At 39.0% G+C, this 19,609-nt stretch overlaps 1 protein-coding gene across 12 annotated transcripts in view; it reads left to right on the forward strand.

Moving 5' to 3' along the window:
• The window catches only part of abi2b (abl-interactor 2b), a 28,587-nt gene extending 9,467 nt beyond the window's left edge, over nt 1-19,120 (forward strand). The window contains exons 3-12 of one of the 12 annotated variants that reach the window (XM_022673465.2): nt 1,335-1,511; nt 1,649-1,666; nt 3,391-3,488; nt 5,377-5,523; nt 7,429-7,550; nt 9,204-9,434; nt 11,159-11,347; nt 11,577-11,663; nt 14,580-14,771; nt 16,700-19,120. In XM_022673465.2, coding sequence (XP_022529186.2) covers nt 1,335-1,511; nt 1,649-1,666; nt 3,391-3,488; nt 5,377-5,523; nt 7,429-7,550; nt 9,204-9,434; nt 11,159-11,347; nt 11,577-11,663; nt 14,580-14,771; nt 16,700-16,875 — 1,437 coding nt within the window. In that variant the 3' untranslated portion in view covers nt 16,876-19,120. The remainder of the gene's footprint in view (nt 1-1,334; nt 1,512-1,648; nt 1,667-3,390; nt 3,489-5,376; nt 5,524-7,428; nt 7,551-9,203; nt 9,435-11,158; nt 11,348-11,576; nt 11,664-14,579; nt 14,772-16,699) is intronic. The other 11 variants (XM_022673467.2, XM_049479324.1, XM_022673466.2 and 8 more) reach the window with 11 other exon arrangements.
• The last annotated feature ends 489 nt before the right edge of the window (nt 19,121-19,609 follow it).

Genomic DNA, 19,609 nt, shown 5'->3' on the forward strand with positions numbered 1-19,609 from the left:
AGCATGCTGAATTAACACACTCTACGAAGCAGACACACGTGTGTTATGATCAACAACTTGACGTAGCTCCATGCCTCAGACTTTCCTTCGCTTTGGGTCAAAGTTAGCTCACCTGATGTCATTTTTCTCCTCACTTCCAAAGGCTTCATTTTCAAGTCAAGTAGTTTTATTGTCAATGCTGCATATGTACAGGACATACATAGAATTGAAATTACGTTACTCTCCTTCCCAATTTTACAGCAAGTACAGATAATGGATAATAAAGAAAAATAAAGAAAAAGGGGAGACACTATGTGTACAATACAGCAGCAGGGACACAGACATACATGAGACAGAACAAGGTGCAGTAGTGGTGGGGGTGAAATAGATATATAAATAGAAATAAAAAGAAATAAATATAAAATCTAAATCTAAATGAGTGGGAGACACTATATGTACAATACAACAAAAACACAATAGACATTTGTGAGACAGAAGATAATAGTGCAATATTAATGGTGATTAAGATCAAGTGACAATATAAATAGAACCCGTATAACAGTAGTGCAATGTTGTATCTAGCTTTATATATTTTGTTGGTCTTGCTACACACAAGCTTGTGTGCGTAATATGGACAGGTGGAGGAGCTGCTCACTGCGCAGTTCCAGAGCTGCATGATTAGAACATAACTTGTTATATAACTTTTGCAACTTGAAACTTTTTTTGAAACAGTTTGATATGTTACTTACTACTATATTGTGATTTATTATGCCATAGCTTTATATAAAATTAAAAATATCATTAAAAAACAGAGCCAGACCCGCCCTGAAGAAAAAAATAGGTTTTTTTTATTATATTCCTAGTCCAATTATTAAATTATTATATTTAATAATAAAAAGGATAAATTACCATAAAAAATATACAGTGTTTCTAAACAAAATCAGAATACTGGATTGTTCGTTGTAATGGTCTCTCCTTATTTAGTAAACAATACTTTGGGTTTATATCCATATATTGTATAATAAATTGATTAATGGAATAATTTCACCAGGCCTATTGACCACCTACATGATACTCTGGTGGTCCTCATCAGACCAGGCGGGCGACTTTCTTCCCTTCCAAGTTCTAGTTCAGACTCTTGTGAATCCACTGTAGGTGCTTACAGGGTTGTACAGAGGTTGACATTTGGCACTTTGACTGACCTGTGTCTGTACAGCTTCATGTAGAGCAGGCTGGGCTAAACACTGATTACTTGGTTGCTTAAATTGGAGCACATATCACAAATGTAATTAGTTGCAATTCATTTATTTATATACTGTGGATATACTCTTAATTTCCACTTTGCTCTGCTTTAGACGGTGGACATCCACAAAGAGAAGGTTGCCAGGCGTGAGATTGGCATCCTCACCACCAATAAGAACACTTCTCGCACGCACAAGATCATCGCACCAGCCAATCCTGAGAGGCCTGTGCGCTACATACGCAAACCCATTGACTACAGCCTGCTGGATGATGTAGGCCACGGAGTGAAGGTAGTGCTTACTGACTGTGTCTTTTTGTGCGTGTGCGTTTGCGTGTGTGTGTACTCGTACATGCTTTTCTAAACCTCTTTACACTAACAGTTTGTACCTCTCTTATCCTTTCTTGTCTGCTTCCTAACTGATTGTAGTGGTTACTAAGATTCAAGGTAAGGCTTGGTATGGGATTTTGTGTCTGTGTGTATGCATGTGTGCGCTGTATTGTAACAGTTTCCTCTTCAGTATCACAATATTACATTTATTTATTTATTTGTTTATTTATTTTTCCCAATTTACATGGCCAATTACCCAACCCACTCATTAGGACTCCCCTATCACTAGTGATGCCCCAACACAAGGAGGGTGAAGACTAGCACATGCCTCTTTCGACTCATGTGAAGTCTGCGCACTGTCTCTTTTCAAACTGTTGCTGATTCAGCATTGCCGAGTAGCATCACAGCGCACTCTGAGGAAAGCCAGCGACTCTGTTCCGATACATCAGTTTACAGACGCCTTATGCTGATCAACATCATTATTTGGAGTGATGTGGGTAGAGAGCGCCATCTACCTACCCAGAGAGAGCAAAGGCAATTGTGCTCTCTCTTAGGGCTCCGGTAGCCGATAGCAAGCTACATGAACAGGATTCGAACTAGCGATCTCCTGAAAATAGTACTTTTATAATATTGAATATTGAATGTTCATCAGCTTTTTTAATGTGTTTAATTAAAAATGTTTTGGTCTGGACATATTTACTGTTCAAAGTAAAAGTTTCAGTTCTCTTTGAAGTACTAACCATCTGAATAAGGACCATAATTATACTAAGTATTTTTGAGACATTTTATTGTCAGCTAAAATTCTTAGAATTTATCTGTTATGGAAAGATAGTTTGGCTATCTATCAGGTAAATTATGTGATGATATTTCTCCAATTTAACTGTTTCCTTGGCACAATACAGAAGCCCTGAATGATGATGCATTACCAAGTTTAAAGGTTAATCTGGCAGCTAACCCCACCCTCGAACGATATTGATGATCAGCCAATCAACAACAATTGGTGATCTGTGATTGTCCCCAAAACCCCTGTTCGTACATCTCCAATATACAGCTCTGAAAAAAAATTAAAGACCACCAAAAAATTGAGTTTCTTTGATTTTACTAAATTGAAAACCTCTGGAATATAATCAAGAGGAAGATGAATGAACACAAGCCATCAAACCAACTTTTTAATGGAGTGGCATAAAATTATCCAAAAGCAGTGTGTAAGACTGGTGGAGGAGAACATGCCAAGATTCATGAAAACTGTGATTAAAAACCAGGCTTATTCCACCAAATATTGATTTCTAAACTCTAAAATTTTATAAATATAAACTTGTTTTCTTTTGCATTATTTTAGGTCTGAAAGCTCTTCATCTTTTTTGTTATTTCTCTTTTATTGCCATTTCTCATTTTCTGCAAATAAATGCTCTAAATGACAATATTTTTGTTTGAAATTTGGGAGAAATGATGTCCGTAGTTTTTTTTTTCCAGAGCTGTATTTAATAGTGGTGTAACAACCTATAGCTAGCCAACAGGTAGATGTGAAGACCAACATCAGCTGTGATTAGTTATTCCCCAGGAAAACACTAGTGAAACTATGGGTGATCGATATGGACAGCTGACTGACTTTCTCGGTTTCTTAACAGATATAAACTATTTATTAGGTCATTTTTAAACATTACAAAGAATGTTTGACCATCTGTAGTTTGGTAATTGCCATTGAAATAAATTATATTTAAATAACTCATAAAAATCCCTATATGTTTAACTTTGTAATATTTTAAGTGATTATGATAAAAGCAAATGTATTCTATTAGAAAATTGGTGTTTTGGTGAAATTTGATGGTTTATATTTGCAGGTTAATGCACAGAACATGAAGGCTGGTACAACCACACGTACAAATGCCCCAACCCAGAAACCACCCAGTCCTCCAGGCCCTGGGAAAGGCACCCTTGGGTAAGCGTGTGTTTGCATTATTTGTATTACTGTAGTGATTTCAGATTCCCTTCAGCAGTTTTAGGAAAGAACACACTTTCTCTTTCTAGTGTGTTAAAACCAAGAATCCATGAACTTGCGAAGACCCCTTGCTGTGCTTACTGCTGTTTCCTTTTGCTTCATTTGGTTTAATTGCTTTCTAATATTGATCTGGAGGACTCGCGTGACGAGGCAGTGTGGGACGTGTGCTCTTATCTCCTGAACGCTTGTGCTTTTCTTCCCTGGGCAGGACTCTGTGGAGTAGAACTCGTAAACCTCTGTCATTGTCTCACGCAGCGTGTTGATTTTATGTGCTTGTGTTTTAATGCTGATGTTTGTTTCTGTTGCTCTCCCTTTACTGTGTGACCCCTTCTCATGCCCCTCCCCCTTCACACTGTCATTATGGTAACACAGCTTTCAATCACCAGCACCAAGCAGTGTTGAACTGAGATTCCCCAAGTTGAATCTAAATGTCTATTATTGTTTATTGATCTGCTTTATTTCCTTATATAAGGGTCACATTAGGGCCACAATAATTCAGGACTGTGGCCTGAATTAATAGGGAGAAATGTAAACAGTTAAGTCCAACATTGTATATGGAACACTAAAAAATATTATTAAGTATTGACAAGTAATTTAAAATAAATCAGTGGCACTGGATTTGTGACATTACACTTCACTTTTTAGGTTTCAGATCACCTGATAAATTAACTTTTGTTTTTTTTCTGTTGCAAAATTCAAGCAATCATAAAATTATGCACAGGTTTTAAGATGCAAAGTATTTTGCGTGTGCTTAATTCTCACCTTTCTACAGTTTTTCAGTAAAGAGTAACTGTTTCAGTTACACTGGCTTGCAAAAGTAGTCATACCTTTTTCACATTTTGGCACCTCACAACCACAAATTTATATGTATTTTATTGAGATTTTAAGTGGTAGACCAGCTCAAAAGTAGCACATAATTGTGAAGTGAAACGAAAATTATCCGAGTTGTGGATTTCTGCAACTCGTCCAGAGTGACCATGAACCTCTTGGCTACTTCTCTGATCTGTCAATTTGGGTGGATGGCCATGACTTGGTAGGTTTGCAGTTGTAGAATTCTTCTTTTTCATTTTTGGGTGATGAATTGAACAGTGCTCCTTGGAATGATCAACGCTTGGGATTTTATAACTTTACCCTGCTTTAAATGTCTCCACAACTTAATCTCTGACCTTTCTAGTGAGTTCCTTGCTCTTTATGATGCTGTTTGTTCACTGGTGTTCTTTAACAAACCACCGAGGCTTTTACAGAACAGGTGTATTTATACTGAGACTAAATTACACACAGCTGGAATCTATTAACTAATTAAATGACTTCTGAAAGCAGTTGATTGCACTATGGAAATGGAGCTGAATATTTTTGCACCCCACACTTTTTTTTTTTTTTTTTTAATTTTTATATGATGTTAAAATGTTAAATCATGTATCCTTTTTGTTCCACTTCACAATGATGTGCTACTTTGGGTTGGTCTATCACTTAAAATCTCACTAAAATACATTTAAGTTTGTGGTTGTAAGGTGACAAAATGTGAGAAAGGTTTAGTGGGTATGAATACTTTTGCAAGCCACGGTAGAATTGTTAGAAATTTCTAGAATTAAATGAACAGTTATCTGGAAGGTAACGTATCTAAAGCCAAATTGTGAAAAGTAGTGATGAAAATGGTGAACAAGAAGGAGTGTTTAGTGTACAATTTGGGACACAGCCACAGTGTTCAGATGAAGTAGGCATGTGCCAATGTGCTAGTTTGTAATTGGGAAGGGGGGTTTAGTATTGCTGCCATCAGTGCCTACAGGATGTTAAACTATAACCCTGCCAACCACCACCCCCTCGGCAGGCGCCACTCCCCCTACCGGACGCTCGAGCCCGTGCGTCCCCCTGTCGTCCCTAACGACTACGTGCAGAGTCCGACCCGCAACACGGCCCCGCCCCTCCAGAGCCCGGCACGCACCGCCTCCGTTAATCAGAGGACCCGCACGTACAGGTACCCTCACACTCAAGCACACACACACAATCAGTATCACACAATGAACACATCTCTCCTGACACCTGTTCTCTCAGTCACATGATTCATACAATCATACACACACACACACACGTTTTACAGCCATTTGTATTTTGAGACTCTTGCCAGAGGTCACTTTCTCCTCTCCTTTGATCACTGAAAACAGGACAAGCTGCCCCTCCTTCCACACCATCTACCTCCTTCCCATCCCTTTTTTCAGTCTGTCTCTTCACCTTCCGCTCCTCCTGGAGCTCTGTGTGTGTTTGTAAACTCTGTCCGTCTTTGTCGGTTTGTCTCTCGTCTCTGTCTGTGTGTCTCTCAGCAACAAATAACAGCCTCTCACTAACTCTCTCTTTCCTTCTCTCTTCCACTTTTTCTCTTTCATCCTCGGAGCTTCTCATTCAAGTTCAAATAGCCATAGCTTCCTTTTAAGAAGACCTCTTGCTCTTGCTCTCTCTTCCTCTCTTTAGCTTGCTCTCTTTTTGACTCACTCCCTCTTTCTCTCCGTTTCTATTTCAGTCTTTTTCTTCTTCATCTCTTTGCTGTTCGCATCCTGAGCTGAACAGCCGATTTTTATTCTAAGTCTCTCAGGGGATCGAACTGAAGGGAACCGCGAGTGCAGCCTGTTAATAAGAATGTCACAAAGCACACTGTTTCTGTTTTGTTTTTTACTTTTTATATCAGCTTGTTGATACCTCGACTGATGAGTTTTCTGTGAAATAAGGCATGAATACTCTCATAAAAATAGTTGCACGCAGAGGGAAGTGTGGGATTGCAGTGCTATTCAGGAAGATACAGGTTACAAGTGGCAAAAAAGTAAAATATTTACACTGATATTAGCAATATCTATTAAGCTTGTTATTGTTTATCAAGGATATTATGTACTCAGCTTATCAACAAATGCATGTGTAGAGCTGTCCATGAGGGGATGCTTAAAGCGTGACTCTAGTAATGGAGTAAAAGGGAATTGCACTCCACAACCTTAAAAAGCCCAAGAGCAAATTCAGCAAATAACAGTTCTAACATAATGCTGTGTTAATGTGAAATGTATTGTAAACCTGTGTTTCAGCATACTTTTTATATTGCAGCTTTGTGTGGTGTAGTTTAAAAACTAAAGATGTACACTTGAATTCCTCACATATCCAGTGTCTGTTTGGTATATTAGTAGCATCAAAATGGCTGATTTTTGTTAATTAAAATAATAAGAATTAGAAAAAAAAATCTTTTCTTTTTTGCCCAGTGGTAAGGGATTCACACTCAAAGTGTGACTTGAGCAGCACTGCTAATGTAAATCTATGATTAGAACAGCCCTGCTGACATAAATTCTTCATTTGAGTTGCAATTCTTATTTAAATGGAATGTGCTTTGTTGTTATTTTCTGTTGTGTTCAATGATTTTTAAATAGTAGTTTAATAATAGCAAGACAAAAATACATATAGATATTATTAATTGGTAAAATGCGCCCAAATGAACGACTGACAACCAGTAAAACAAGTAAAATTCATCCAGTTATCTATAAATGAAGAGCAAAGTTTGTCTCCCACCTTCAGACATGGTTCATATCACCACCACTGTGAACAACTCTGGTTGGAGCATTTCATACAGTTATTTTATTTGTTGACAATGTGGTGGAATTCCCTTTTAATAAGTTATTCCTTCTGGACTGAATAACATTTAATTTGGTCTTCTGGGGTCAGGTAAATCCAAACTCTCCATCAGTAGGAAATCCACATCAACTTTCTAATGAAATATTTTATCAAAATATAATTTTGGTAAATGAGTGCCTGGTTACAGAGACAAAAAAAATGGCTGTGTGATTCTACCTGTTATGTTCTCTGTTTCCCTTTCTCTCTTTCTTTTTCTCTTTCTCTCTCTGTCTCTCAGCAGTGGCAGTAGTGGAGGCAGTCACCCCAGCAGTCGGAGCAGCAGCAGAGAGAACAGTGGCAGTGGGAGCGTGGGTGTGCCTATTGCTGTGCCAACCCCTGCCCCACCTTCTGCTTTCCCAGGTAAAAGCACCACCCTTTCTGTTACTTTGCACAATTTTACATTTTATATACACAATTTACATTATGCCAGACAAGACAAGACATTTTATGTGGACAGACAAGACAAGAAGTTTTATCAGGAACGTAGTAGCTGCCTTAGAGCCTGATTTATATTTATTCGTTTTTCTTTGTAGAGATTATTTATACTAAGCATGGCTTCAGTCGAGTGGTTAATGGAGGATGCAGTTTGCACAGTGCTAAAATGTGGGGTGTAAATTTCTTTTTCTTGTTATCCACTATATTAGCCTTATAGCTCCAGCATTACAAACGTATCACATTTAATTAGTTTGAATCTGATTTGTCAGTTTGTCAGGGCAAATTTGCTGCAATTTAAACAGCAAAAAGACAAAAGTGAAATCCTAAATGTGCATCAAAATAAAGACCCTTTTCTGTCTGTATTCTGTCTGATCCATTCATCACCCTCCTAGTGTTGGGGGCATTACTTGTGATGGGGGGGGGGGGTATGGGTGGTAATTGGTCTTCCAAGCTTGGAAGAAACTAATATAAAATAAACTTGATTTAATAGTGAGAACAAATAGTTATTAATTATTACTTTGTCTGCTGTTAGCTAGCTAGCTTTTGTCTAAGCCAAGTCCATTATACCAGGTAAAAAAAACTTAGTCACACTGGCGTATATTTTTGACATACTCGTCACTGCCAAGATAGTGATCAGATAGGACACGTCTACTCCTCCGCTGTGACTGATTGCAGTTCATGTTAGTATGTGTAGCATGACTGTGTTAGCCTGCATAGTCCATATTATGTACCACACATTCTAGTAATAAAATACTTGCTTTAGCAACAGATGACAGTGCTTCAATTTTGCATTTGCATTTGCAGTTTCCTTTATTTATGATTACACATCCTGATCATTTTATCATTTACTACAGAAAATATAACCCTTAATGTTCCTATAAGTGATGACTAGCTAGTTTCTGGTTATTGGTGATGCTCCAGATTTCTTCCTAGCTGTATGTGAAAAAGATGTGCAAGAAAATCATGGTGTGTGATGATCAGACTCCATAATGTTCATATGTTTCACAAGAATGAAGGGATGCACAGATGTGATATCAGATGTTGCACATATATATCAGTCGATGATGATATACACATTTATGTCTTACAAAGGGGTTAAACAACCTAGTTATGTATTCTTATAACTTTTAAAACGAATACAAATAAAGTGCTAAAATAAATGGTTTCATTTAAAGTAGAGTGGGCAGTGTTGGCCATTTGTAGTGGCATAGCCAGTGTTACTTGGTCCTTTTTCAGCATACAATAAATGTCTGCACATATTGGTTTAAAAATATTGGCCAAATTGTCAGCCAATACCGATATAATTCCGATATCACCATGCATCCCTACAAGATGTACTTTTTTCCTTTGTACACCTCTGTGTCTCCTACTAATAATAGCTAACTTACAAATTTCTTCTATTAGTGAAAATTACTTACCTTCATCAGTAACTCTCTGGTCCTGAGCTCTTCTTTCTTTCTTGCCTTACTTCCTTTTGTCTTACTATACTGTCTCTGCCCTTTGTCTTCTCCTCCTTCTTCTTCCTCTTCTCTTTTCCGCTCCTGCTATGCTATCCCTTGTTACGCAACCGTGATGCAGCAGGTACAGCCTCCGGCCCCCCGAATCCCCCAAAGCTCCCTCCCAGCATCCCAACTCCCCCAGCACCACCTCCTCCCCCCACCCCCGAGCCTGCACCCCCTGTTCCCCCTGCCCCTGTGGCCCCTCCTGCAGAGGCCCCTCCTGAGGTCCCCCCTCCCCCACAACTGCCCCCCTCCTTGCCCGTTAGTTCCACCACAAACACTGCGGCTGCTACCAGCACCCCTGCACAAGGTGAGTCCCCCCCCGTCCTGTAACTGTGCCTCCACTCAGTCTCATGCCATGCTCCCCATCCTCATTTCAGCGTTTGAGTCACGGTCAGACTGTTTGTTCATCCGTACGGTCAGCAGCTCCACCCCATGCCTCAGTCTGGCTCGGCTGGCTGAACGTGAGGCACGAGGCTCCAAGGCTCCGAGCTCATCTCACTTGTGCTTCCTTTGTTGGATCTTGTGTCCTTTTTTTCCTTGTGTTCCTCTTTTACTTTCTAATGCTGCCTTCAGATGGTTATCAGATGGATCAGTGTTTACTGTTGCTCAAAATGGATGGTTTACCAGCATATCCTGCACATTTCGGACTGCAGATAACTTAATGTTTGCTAGATAGGATGCATTATTTGTTTTAATATAAATAAACCTTAATTATTAGATCCATAAACAAGAAAGTTCTGACAAAAAAGTCTGTTTAGTCCAGGAGTGTCAAACCTGTCCACATTGGACCTGTGCATGATTAGTTATTTGAAAGGTGACCAACCTGGCCTGGGCCCGTGCACGTTCTGCCCGAGCCGGACCCAATCCGCCCCGTAAACCGTTATTATGAGCCCGAGCCTGATTGAAACCCAACAATTTTTTAGTAAGCAGAGCACTAAAACTAATCTTTTTAAAAACATTTGCGGGCTGTTTGAATGTGCAAAATCAGTTCAGAATGATGTTAATTAACAATGCAACACTGAAGAAGCATATACCTATTGTTTAAGAAAAGTGTTTATTAAAGGTGCATTATGCAAGACCTGAGTGCGAGTGTGTGAAATGGCTACAGCAGTCCAATTTCAAAACACCACAGAGAGTAGTTTGCTCCGCCCACCCCTCCCCAGCCACGAAACTTATTTGGGTTGCCAAATTCAGCAGCCTGAATCTACACAACTTTAGGACTAATAGGAGAGTACGAGCGAGAGGAGAGAAATACAGCAATTCTAAACTCTTATCTAAAACCATATATAGAGTTATATTGACTGTATGTTACACGAGGGAGAGCTAAAGCCCGGATGCCGGACCGAGGCTCCGCGATGTGTTTGACCGCTGCTTCGCGACACATCGCGGGGCTCGCGTGGTCCGACACACAGCGTGGCTCGCTCCGCGGTGTGCCGGATCGCGGCTCCACTTAAGTACCTGACTGAACTAGCTAGCCAGTTAGCTTACCTGTTCAGGAGAAAAGCTGCAGCTCTGGGTCGGTCTTGTAGTCTTTTGGAGCTCTAAGTCTCCACTGTTCGAACTCACTGCCAATATTCACTCTAGTTATATTCCTTTCCTTTTATATTGCTTTGGTCACTGAGCATTTTGAGACATGCTGAGGCTTTTTAAGCTTTTTTATGGTTCTTCCATTTTATGATATACAGTTTGTTTGCATTTAAGAATAATGGTGTCTTATATCAGTGCAGAATCTTGTATTTGCGGTAAATCTGATAATGAATGAAGGCTGCAGCAGACTTTTGTCTTTTCCTGGTTGTTATTTTCGCTCTTTTTTTTCCTTTGTCCAGCTTTTAATCAGATATGTAATTGTGTCTGTGTAATTTAAGTAAATCAGATGTGAGGACCGTGTCGGACTATGTTAGTCCTCTTTCTGCATGTATTGCATGCTTTTGATTTTGTTTTTGTTTCTTTTGCATTTGTCTTTTTATTTTAACTGCATGGATACAGAGACTACAACAGTGCGTTTGAGTGTTCTCATATGCTGTTTTGCAGGAAATGGTCCTCAGTTCTACAGTATGAACCGACCAATGACGCGACAGACCACGCCCTCGGTGGGAGGCTCTCTGCCCTATCGCAGGCCTTCCTCTGTCACCAATCAGCCAAATAACGCACCTCAGAACGCTAACCCAAACGTGAGCCAGAACCAGCTGAACGGGGGCCCACACTACAACCAGAATCAAGGTGGGTTTTTAATAAACACATACTGTATTGCTTAATACAATAAAATAGTATCTGCTTCTGTAACCCACCATCACAATCAAGGAAAACACACTTTATTCATAACTAGTCCAGTGCCTATTCTGATTTCTTTCTGTTTTTCTTCCTCTCATTGTTTTGGATCCATATTCCTTTCTCCATCCCCATATTGGCTTATGTCCCCTCCATCTCTCTTCTGGGATTGGGCCTTTAGCCCCTATGGCCCCTCCTCCCCCTACCATATTACAGATCACTCCCCAGCTGCCTCTGATGGGCTTTGTTGCTCGGGTTCAGGAGACCAGTAAGTCACCAGTTTAAACCAGAGGAGAATCTGCATTTTGTATTGATGTGTGTGTTTGCATGCAGGTGTGACAGCATGCTCATACCAGTGTGTCTGAATGCATGTGTTCTACATAAACTACCGTATTTTTCGGACTATAAGGCGCACTTAAAAACTTGTAATTTTCACAAAAATTGACAGTGCGTCTTATAATACGGTGCGCCTTTTGTATGGATTTTACTCGTCAGGTTGTAAGGAGCAGTAAACACACACTTTTTCAGTGCTATACAGAGTCCAGAGCCGTGCAGCTCCGAGGCTGAGCAGCAATAGCATTAGCTAGATGCTAACCGCTAAGCTAGCTAGCTTATTCACTGAGATCAGTAGTATCTAAATTTTACTCGTCAGGTTGTAAGGAGCAGTAAACACACACTCCGTGCAGCGTTATACAGAGTTTCAGTGCTATACAGAGTCCAGAGCCGTGCAGCTCCGAGGCTGGAGCAGCAAATAGCATTAGCTAGCTTATTCACTGTTCAGAGATCAGTATTATCTAAATTTTACCCGTCAGGTGTAAGGAGCAGTAAACACACAGAGCAGCAATAGCATTAGCTAGATGCTAACCGCTTAGCTAGCTAGCTTTTTCACTGTTCAGAGATCAGTATTTTCTAAATTTAGCACTTTTAATACTGCTGGAGCAGTATTATTAGAGTTAGATGCTAATCGCTAAGCGTTCACCGTTCAGAGGTGAGTTATCAGCCTGTAAGTCTGAGCTGCTTTGCCTGGCTAGCATTAGCTAGATGCTAAGCGCTAACTCTCTCAGAGGTGAGTTTTATCAGCCTGTAATCTGCTTGTTTACCGTGTTAAAACAAGCTACGGGGGACGAATCGCTAGCTAATATCTCACTGTCTTACCAGAACACGCAGGATTACTCAGTGTAACGCTGTCGTTTAAGTTTGGGTTAACTTTACTAGTTTAGGTGACTAGCTAGCGCGCTAGCGGATAGCTATGCTAACGCTGGTGCAGCAAGCCTTAGTGGACATCTGGAAATCTAAGCTTACTGTAAATAAACTGAAGCACGTTACTCACCCAAATAAACAGTTTTCAGGAGAGGAATCTGTGTAGATTAATATCCAGCACTCGTTTGAGCTAGATTTGTATACTGAGACGCTCCACCGGCAAGCCAACCCCCCCGGTGGGGGAAGGGAAACATGGCGCCACCCCTGTTCACTTTGATATAGGCACCCTTTCTAGTGTCACTTAACGCGCCTTATAATGCGATGCGCCCTATGTATGGAAAAATAGCAGAAAATAGGCGTTCTTTGATAGTGCGTCTTATAATACGGTGCGCCTTATAGTCCGAAAAATACGGTAGTTGCTTAGTAGTGCATTTGCTCTTATTATAAAATCATATTGTATAAATAATCATATTAATTAAATAAACAAATAAATAAATGCATTAAGAAATACATTTAAAATTTGGTCTCTTACTTTTCCAAATTGTATTTAAAAGAAAAACTTTTTTTTATTTAAAATGTCTACTAAAATGTAATCTGAGTTATTTCCCTTTGATCAACTGGAGCCATCATTGATTCCACAGATCAAGAATATGTAATAAAGTGAGTACAACATTATGATGTATGACACACTGCATATAAATAAGACATTCTGGTATATGTCAAAATACAGACTCTTTCAGGTATGAAATTTCTATTATTTTTTACTCTAAATACTCCTGTAATCACAGAAAGGACTACATATGATGATAATGATGGCTCACTAACTATATGTGTCACTCAGTTGATAACAACATGATGTTTTGTGTTTATTTGAAAATAAAGGCTGTACCAATTCTGTTCTTTTTACTCTGTATAGATATTAAAATAAATATTATCACAGAAAATGATCTTTTAATAAATAATAATAGTAGTAATAATAATAATAATCTGTAGTGAGAAGGCCAGATTAGAGGAGTTGGCCATCTGAAGGGCATCTGACAACAAAGGAGAACAGTTAATGAAACCTTGAGCCATGAGATGTTTAGTTTGAAGCCCTAACAACATTTGCACTTTTAGATTTTCATTTTATTTAATTTATCTTGAGATGTTTTAAGCTTAAATTTCAGCTCAGTGAAGCACTATAACGACTTTAAGTTCCCACCTTAAATTTGTGCTCCTTTGTGGTGGGCCACCTAAGGAAAATGTTTTAGCTCTAGAGCTCTGTGTTACTATCCTGCTTTAATTGTAAACAGACAGTTTGTGAGATACTAAGCTGAAGCATGATAAGAGATGCTGAATGCTGTATTTTGTTTGAGTGTAGAGTAAAGATAAAATTGAAACTGCTGTTTGTCGGCTCCCTGGTGATTTTGCCCTCACACTCCCTGCATTGGTAACAGCTGCGCTATGATATGAAATGTTGCGGTATTGGCAGAGATGTGTGGTGTTAGCCTGCTACTAAAAAAAATCCTAATGTTTGAGGAAATACCACAATATGTTTAATAATAATCATATAAATTATTTGAAATTATTCACTCTCTTTTCACACAAATGCCATAGGTTTTTTTTTTTTGGCCATTTTTGGCTAAATGTTTGGTGCATCCCGAATTTCTGTAGTTTGTAGTCCTTTATGACAGCAGTTCTCAAACTGTGGGTTGCATTGGGCCACTGAGTGGTTTTTATTATGCAGTATATGGGTGCTTAAACTAAACAGGTTTGAAAACTGCTGCTTCATGACGTGATTTATATTTCCTGACTCCTTTTGAAACTGTGACAGCTTGGCCAACTGCAGGAAAAAGGCTGATCTGTGATCAGTGGTGAGATCTTCACTTTGGAGCTTCAGTGCTGCTTCATTAATGCACTCCACATGTCACAGCATGACAACAGATGCTGAACAGAAAACTTCATCATTCAAATTATTGCTGAACTATTATTTCTTCACTCTCAGTCTCAGATGCACCTCCTCCTCCACCCCCTTCAGAAGAGGTGGAGTTTGTGGACACAGCGCCTCCCCCTCCTCCACCAGAAGACTACGAGGATGAGGAGGGTGAGGAAGATGAAGAGTCAGCAGTGGTGGAGTACAGCGACCCCTATGCTGAGGAGGATCCACCATGGGCTCCACGCAGCTACATGGAGAAAGGTTGCACAACAGTGTTTTTTTATTATTATTATTATTTATTTATTTTATTATAGAAATAACACACAGGACCTTATAAGCTCTTATGGGGAAGCCTTCGAGATGGAAGTATTGTTATAAATGTGAAGACTGGTCACTGTTTGAAATAGGTAGAGAAGTAACACTCAGCATAAAATGCCTGTTTATGGATAAAGTCCTGCCCTTCAACAAAAAACAGTCAGTTTACTGGTTACACTGCATGTGGAAGAGGGTTGAAGTTAAGCTCGTAGTGCTGCAGATTAGTGAAACAATCGTTCACTTCATGATACAAGCATCAAAGTTGGCACAAATCCTCTTCTAGACTAACTTTTTTTCCAAAAAGCACAATAACCATGCAAAAAACTAAATATTTATTATATAATGGCCTTTGTGGCACACAGCTTTGGGAGGGGTGCGCGGTGGGGTAGTGGTTTGTTGTCAAAGCGGCCGCCTCACTTACAGGTGTCATTCCATCGTTTTTTTTATTCATTTTAAAATGTCCAGTTGTGGTCTTTAGTATGAATGAGCCATGTGAGCTATATTGCCTCTGATTGACTAACAGCACTGCGAGGAATCAAGATGGACAACAGTTTTTACGCTTATAACAGTCTTTGCAATGTCATATGTTACTTTACAACATGTTTAATGCCCTGCTAAGTAGGGGTGGGCGATATGGCCCTAAAATAATATCACGATATTTCATGGTATTATCACGATGACAATACTCTTGACAATATGACGAAATACTGAATTTAAAAATGATTTCAAGAATACACTACTGCACCAAAATGAATATTTAAATTTTCTTATTGCATATGATGTGATATGGCACACCCCTAACTGAGATATTTAAAAATACAAGAAATTGATCAGATTTATAACAGAAGTCAATGATCCAGAATGTCATGGCACTAATAATGCGCTCTCCATATATCCACATATCTCCATATACAGTATTAAATTAAAAAATAAATGATACTGGACAGGTATAATCTGTCTCTAGTAGATATATAATGGGAAATGAGAACAGTGTGAAATTTTTCTTTAGCTAATAACAGCAAAAAAGTAGTACCCTGATGTGATAATTAGAGGTGGGTGATATGGCACGATATTTCAGGGTTTAATATCATTCACAATATTATTTTTTTTTTGGCGATATTATCGTGTACGATATGATATGGCACACCCCTACTTCTAAGTGCAGTTCAGCCACTGACCTAGAGTCTGTCTTACAGTCTCTGTGAAACGCAAAATCCACCGGAGATTCTACGTAAACCTAGTTCCAGGTCCAGAATGTAAAAATCCACCCCGGGGTTTTGTTGGCTGAGCCGTAGCAGATCCCACAATTTTTGCTTTTAACTAGTGTAAACAAAATTGTTCTAAAAATACAGCTACCTGTCTAAATTGTACCTGGTTGGTGATGTGTTACATAGACAAATTCTCACAAGTTGTTCCTTAGCTCTGAATTACTGGCCAAAGCATAAAACACTGATGTGATATTTGCACATATAGTACAGGAACGAACTGCTATGCTGTTCCTAACGCTGTTGGCTCCTGTCTGATGAGCTCTTCCTGTGACCATTTTAACCATACAGAACATTTTAAAATTACGAAATTATTCTTAAAATTACAATAACACTGTTTATCCCAATTATTTCTGGAACAGTATATTGGTCCAAAATCATCTTGTATTGACTGGCCTAGTTTGGATGCTTCTGGAATAGTTGTGTAAAAAGTTACAAAAAGTCTGGAGTTTCAGGGTCTCGATATAATCAACACAAAAAAAGTTTAAATAAAAAATAAATGAATAATTATCACCACCAGTGTCAGATGTCTCCATGCCCCCTCCCCCCCGCTCCCCTTTCTCTTTCTCTCTTTTAATTTCCTTCTCTTGTCTTCTCTTATCTTGTCAGTGGTGGCGATCTACGATTACGCACGCGACAAAGAGGATGAGCTGTCCTTCCAAGAGGGGGCGATCATTTACGTCATTAAGAAGAACGACGACGGCTGGTATGAGGGGGTGATGAACGGCACCACGGGTCTCTTCCCCGGAAACTACGTCGAGTCAATCATGCACTACGCCGACTGATCCAGCAGGGGGTGCTGTTCCTCCCTTCCTCCCTCTCTCTCTCTCTTGCTCTCTCTCTCTCTATTTCTCTCTCTTCATCTTTTCATCTTACTATTTCTCATTGATCTCAATCTTCCCTCATACACACCAGAACATACTCACACATATATAAACACACACACAAACAGAGACTGCATAACACACTGACACACACTTGCACGTGAAGCGCACACACACACATACATAAATATAAATCACTAAATACACACACATACATACATTGACGAACATTTTTGGATGGAGAGAAGTTTTAAACAGAAGGAAAGATGAAAAAGTAGTAGTCAGCTGTAGAAGTGGAAGGCTTGACTTGGCTTTGCTCCATCACTGGTGACTGGTGTTGTATGATGTGAACGATGTATGCGGTGACTGTGGCTGAAAGCTGTAAGAGATATGTGAGATATAAATATAAATATATATCTATATCTATATATATAGGCTTAAAGACTTATAAGGACCATTTTTCATGTCTTAATTTGAATCTCATAGCACCTTTCCTTCCCAGAAACACCTCCTACACATTCACAGTGCTGGTTTTTACTCCAATCGTGGTGATGACCCCTGTATGCCCCACCCCCTTAACTTGCCGTTTTCCAGGGAACTGCCTGCACTCTGGACGAATGGTAGGAATTTAATGAAGTAGAAAGGACACCTTCTGCTGCCATGGCCCTCGTTTCCACTTGGCTTTCACAGAGGAACAGCAGGGCACAAACATGACATGACCTTCTCTTCTCTCTCCTTCTCTTCTCCTCGTTCCTCGACTGCTGCAAGCTGCTGCAAGTCAGAAGGTGATGTGTCCTTATATATTGATATTGGCCTGTGACTACACTACAGTTGCTAAACTAAAGACTTTTTTTGTTCTGAGTTTTTTGTGGACATTTGGATATTAACACTACAGATAATGGGACGTTGTGCTTTACGAGTGGATTATTTTATTTTATTATTATTATTTGTTTTTTCTTGTTTTTGGTCTCCTCACTACATTAACAGCTGTATCAGTGGGATCAGTTTGAAGTCTTTAGCAGTAGGCTATACCAAAGGATTCAGACGCATGTAGATATTTTTTTTTAATCTTTTTTTTTCTTCGTTATTGGACTGTGGAGTTGTGGTGTTGTGTCATTGTGACCGAATACAACCTTAATACAACTTTAATACATCCAATCGTTTTTTTTCTGTCATTCCTCTTCATTACATACATTTTTTTTTTTTCATATTTTTTAAAATTGCTTTAATTTGTTTTGCAGTTCTCTCTCTCTTATTCTATTCTATTCTTTGTATGTATGATATATATAAAAAAAAACACTTGAAATTTTAAGCTTTGTGCCATAAAGAAAAGTGTTCATAGATAGTCTAAAATGTTTATGAAGAAGACTAACTATACAAACTCTATACTGTTCTCGCCACCCGTCATTTGTGTTCATCGGAGCTGAATATATATACATATATATAAAAACAGAAACTCTAGGTGGTGGATGTTTTTTATTTTATTTCTTTTTTCTTACTCTATTTTTGTTTTACTTTATTGTTTATGACCAACTCAGATGGACTCAAGAGATACACTATGTTACACTATGTTCAATATTCATTTTTCTTTCTTTTTTTATGATAATGGAAATATTGGTGTTGGTGTATACGAGTGGCGTAAGAGCAAAAGAACACACTCATTTTTTTCTGCAATAATGAAGGCACCATACGAAAGTTCTCTGCGTTCAATACACAGAGGGTTCTCCGCCGTCAAAGAAAGCACAAGCAGATAGATAGATATGATTATGAAACAGCACCTGAAAGACTTCAATAAAGATGAAGGGAAGGTTCCGTGGAAAAGCAGACCAGCCCAAACTTCAGAACATTCTCTCTCACACAGATGTGGCTCGCTCCACTCGTTCAGAACTGTGCCAACCGCACAGATGTTTTTCTATGAGGTACATTGATGTCTATGTGTAAAGTCTGTGAGTGAGTGTCTGAGTGAGTGAGTGTGTGTGTATGAGAAAGCGAGGGAGAATAAAGTGTGTGCCGTGTGTGAAACCATTCACCATTTGTGGATTATTGGTGACTGACTTGCTTGTCTGTGCAAATTCCTTCTTATTTTCGATGGAGGGTCTGTGGCAGTGTGTGTGTGTGTGTGTGTGAAGAGTCTTGCATGTTGATCATTTTTGTGATTATTTTTTTTTCCCTGCTGATGGAGAATAAACTGGATTTATCTAGTCTGTATACTCCTGCTCTTTGCTCATTACCAATGAATGTTATAATAAATGTAGGATATGAACAGCTCAGTGATTATATACAGCTCTGGAATAAATGAGGAGACCACTTTAGTTTCTAAATCCCGTTTCTCTGATTTTGCTATTTATAGGTATATGTTTGAGTAAACATATGTAATTTAGAGCATTTATTTACAGAAAATGAGAAATGGTTAAAATAACAAAAAAAGATGCAGAGCCTTTAGACCTCAAATAATGCACATAAAACAAGTTTATATTCATAAAGTTCAGAAAGAGTTCAGAAATCAATATTTGGTGGAATAACCCTTTTAATCACGGTTTTCATGCATCTTGGCATATTCTCCTCCACCAGTCTTACACACTGCTTTTGAATAACTTTATTCCACTCCTGGTGCAAAAATTTAAGCAGTTCAGCTTGGTTTGATGGCTTGTGATCTTCCATCTTCCTCTTGATTATATTCCAGAGGAATATATTA

This window comes from Astyanax mexicanus, chromosome 5 (genome assembly GCF_023375975.1).
Source record: "Astyanax mexicanus isolate ESR-SI-001 chromosome 5, AstMex3_surface, whole genome shotgun sequence".
In the NCBI taxonomy this organism is placed as follows: domain Eukaryota; kingdom Metazoa; phylum Chordata; class Actinopteri; order Characiformes; family Acestrorhamphidae; genus Astyanax; species Astyanax mexicanus.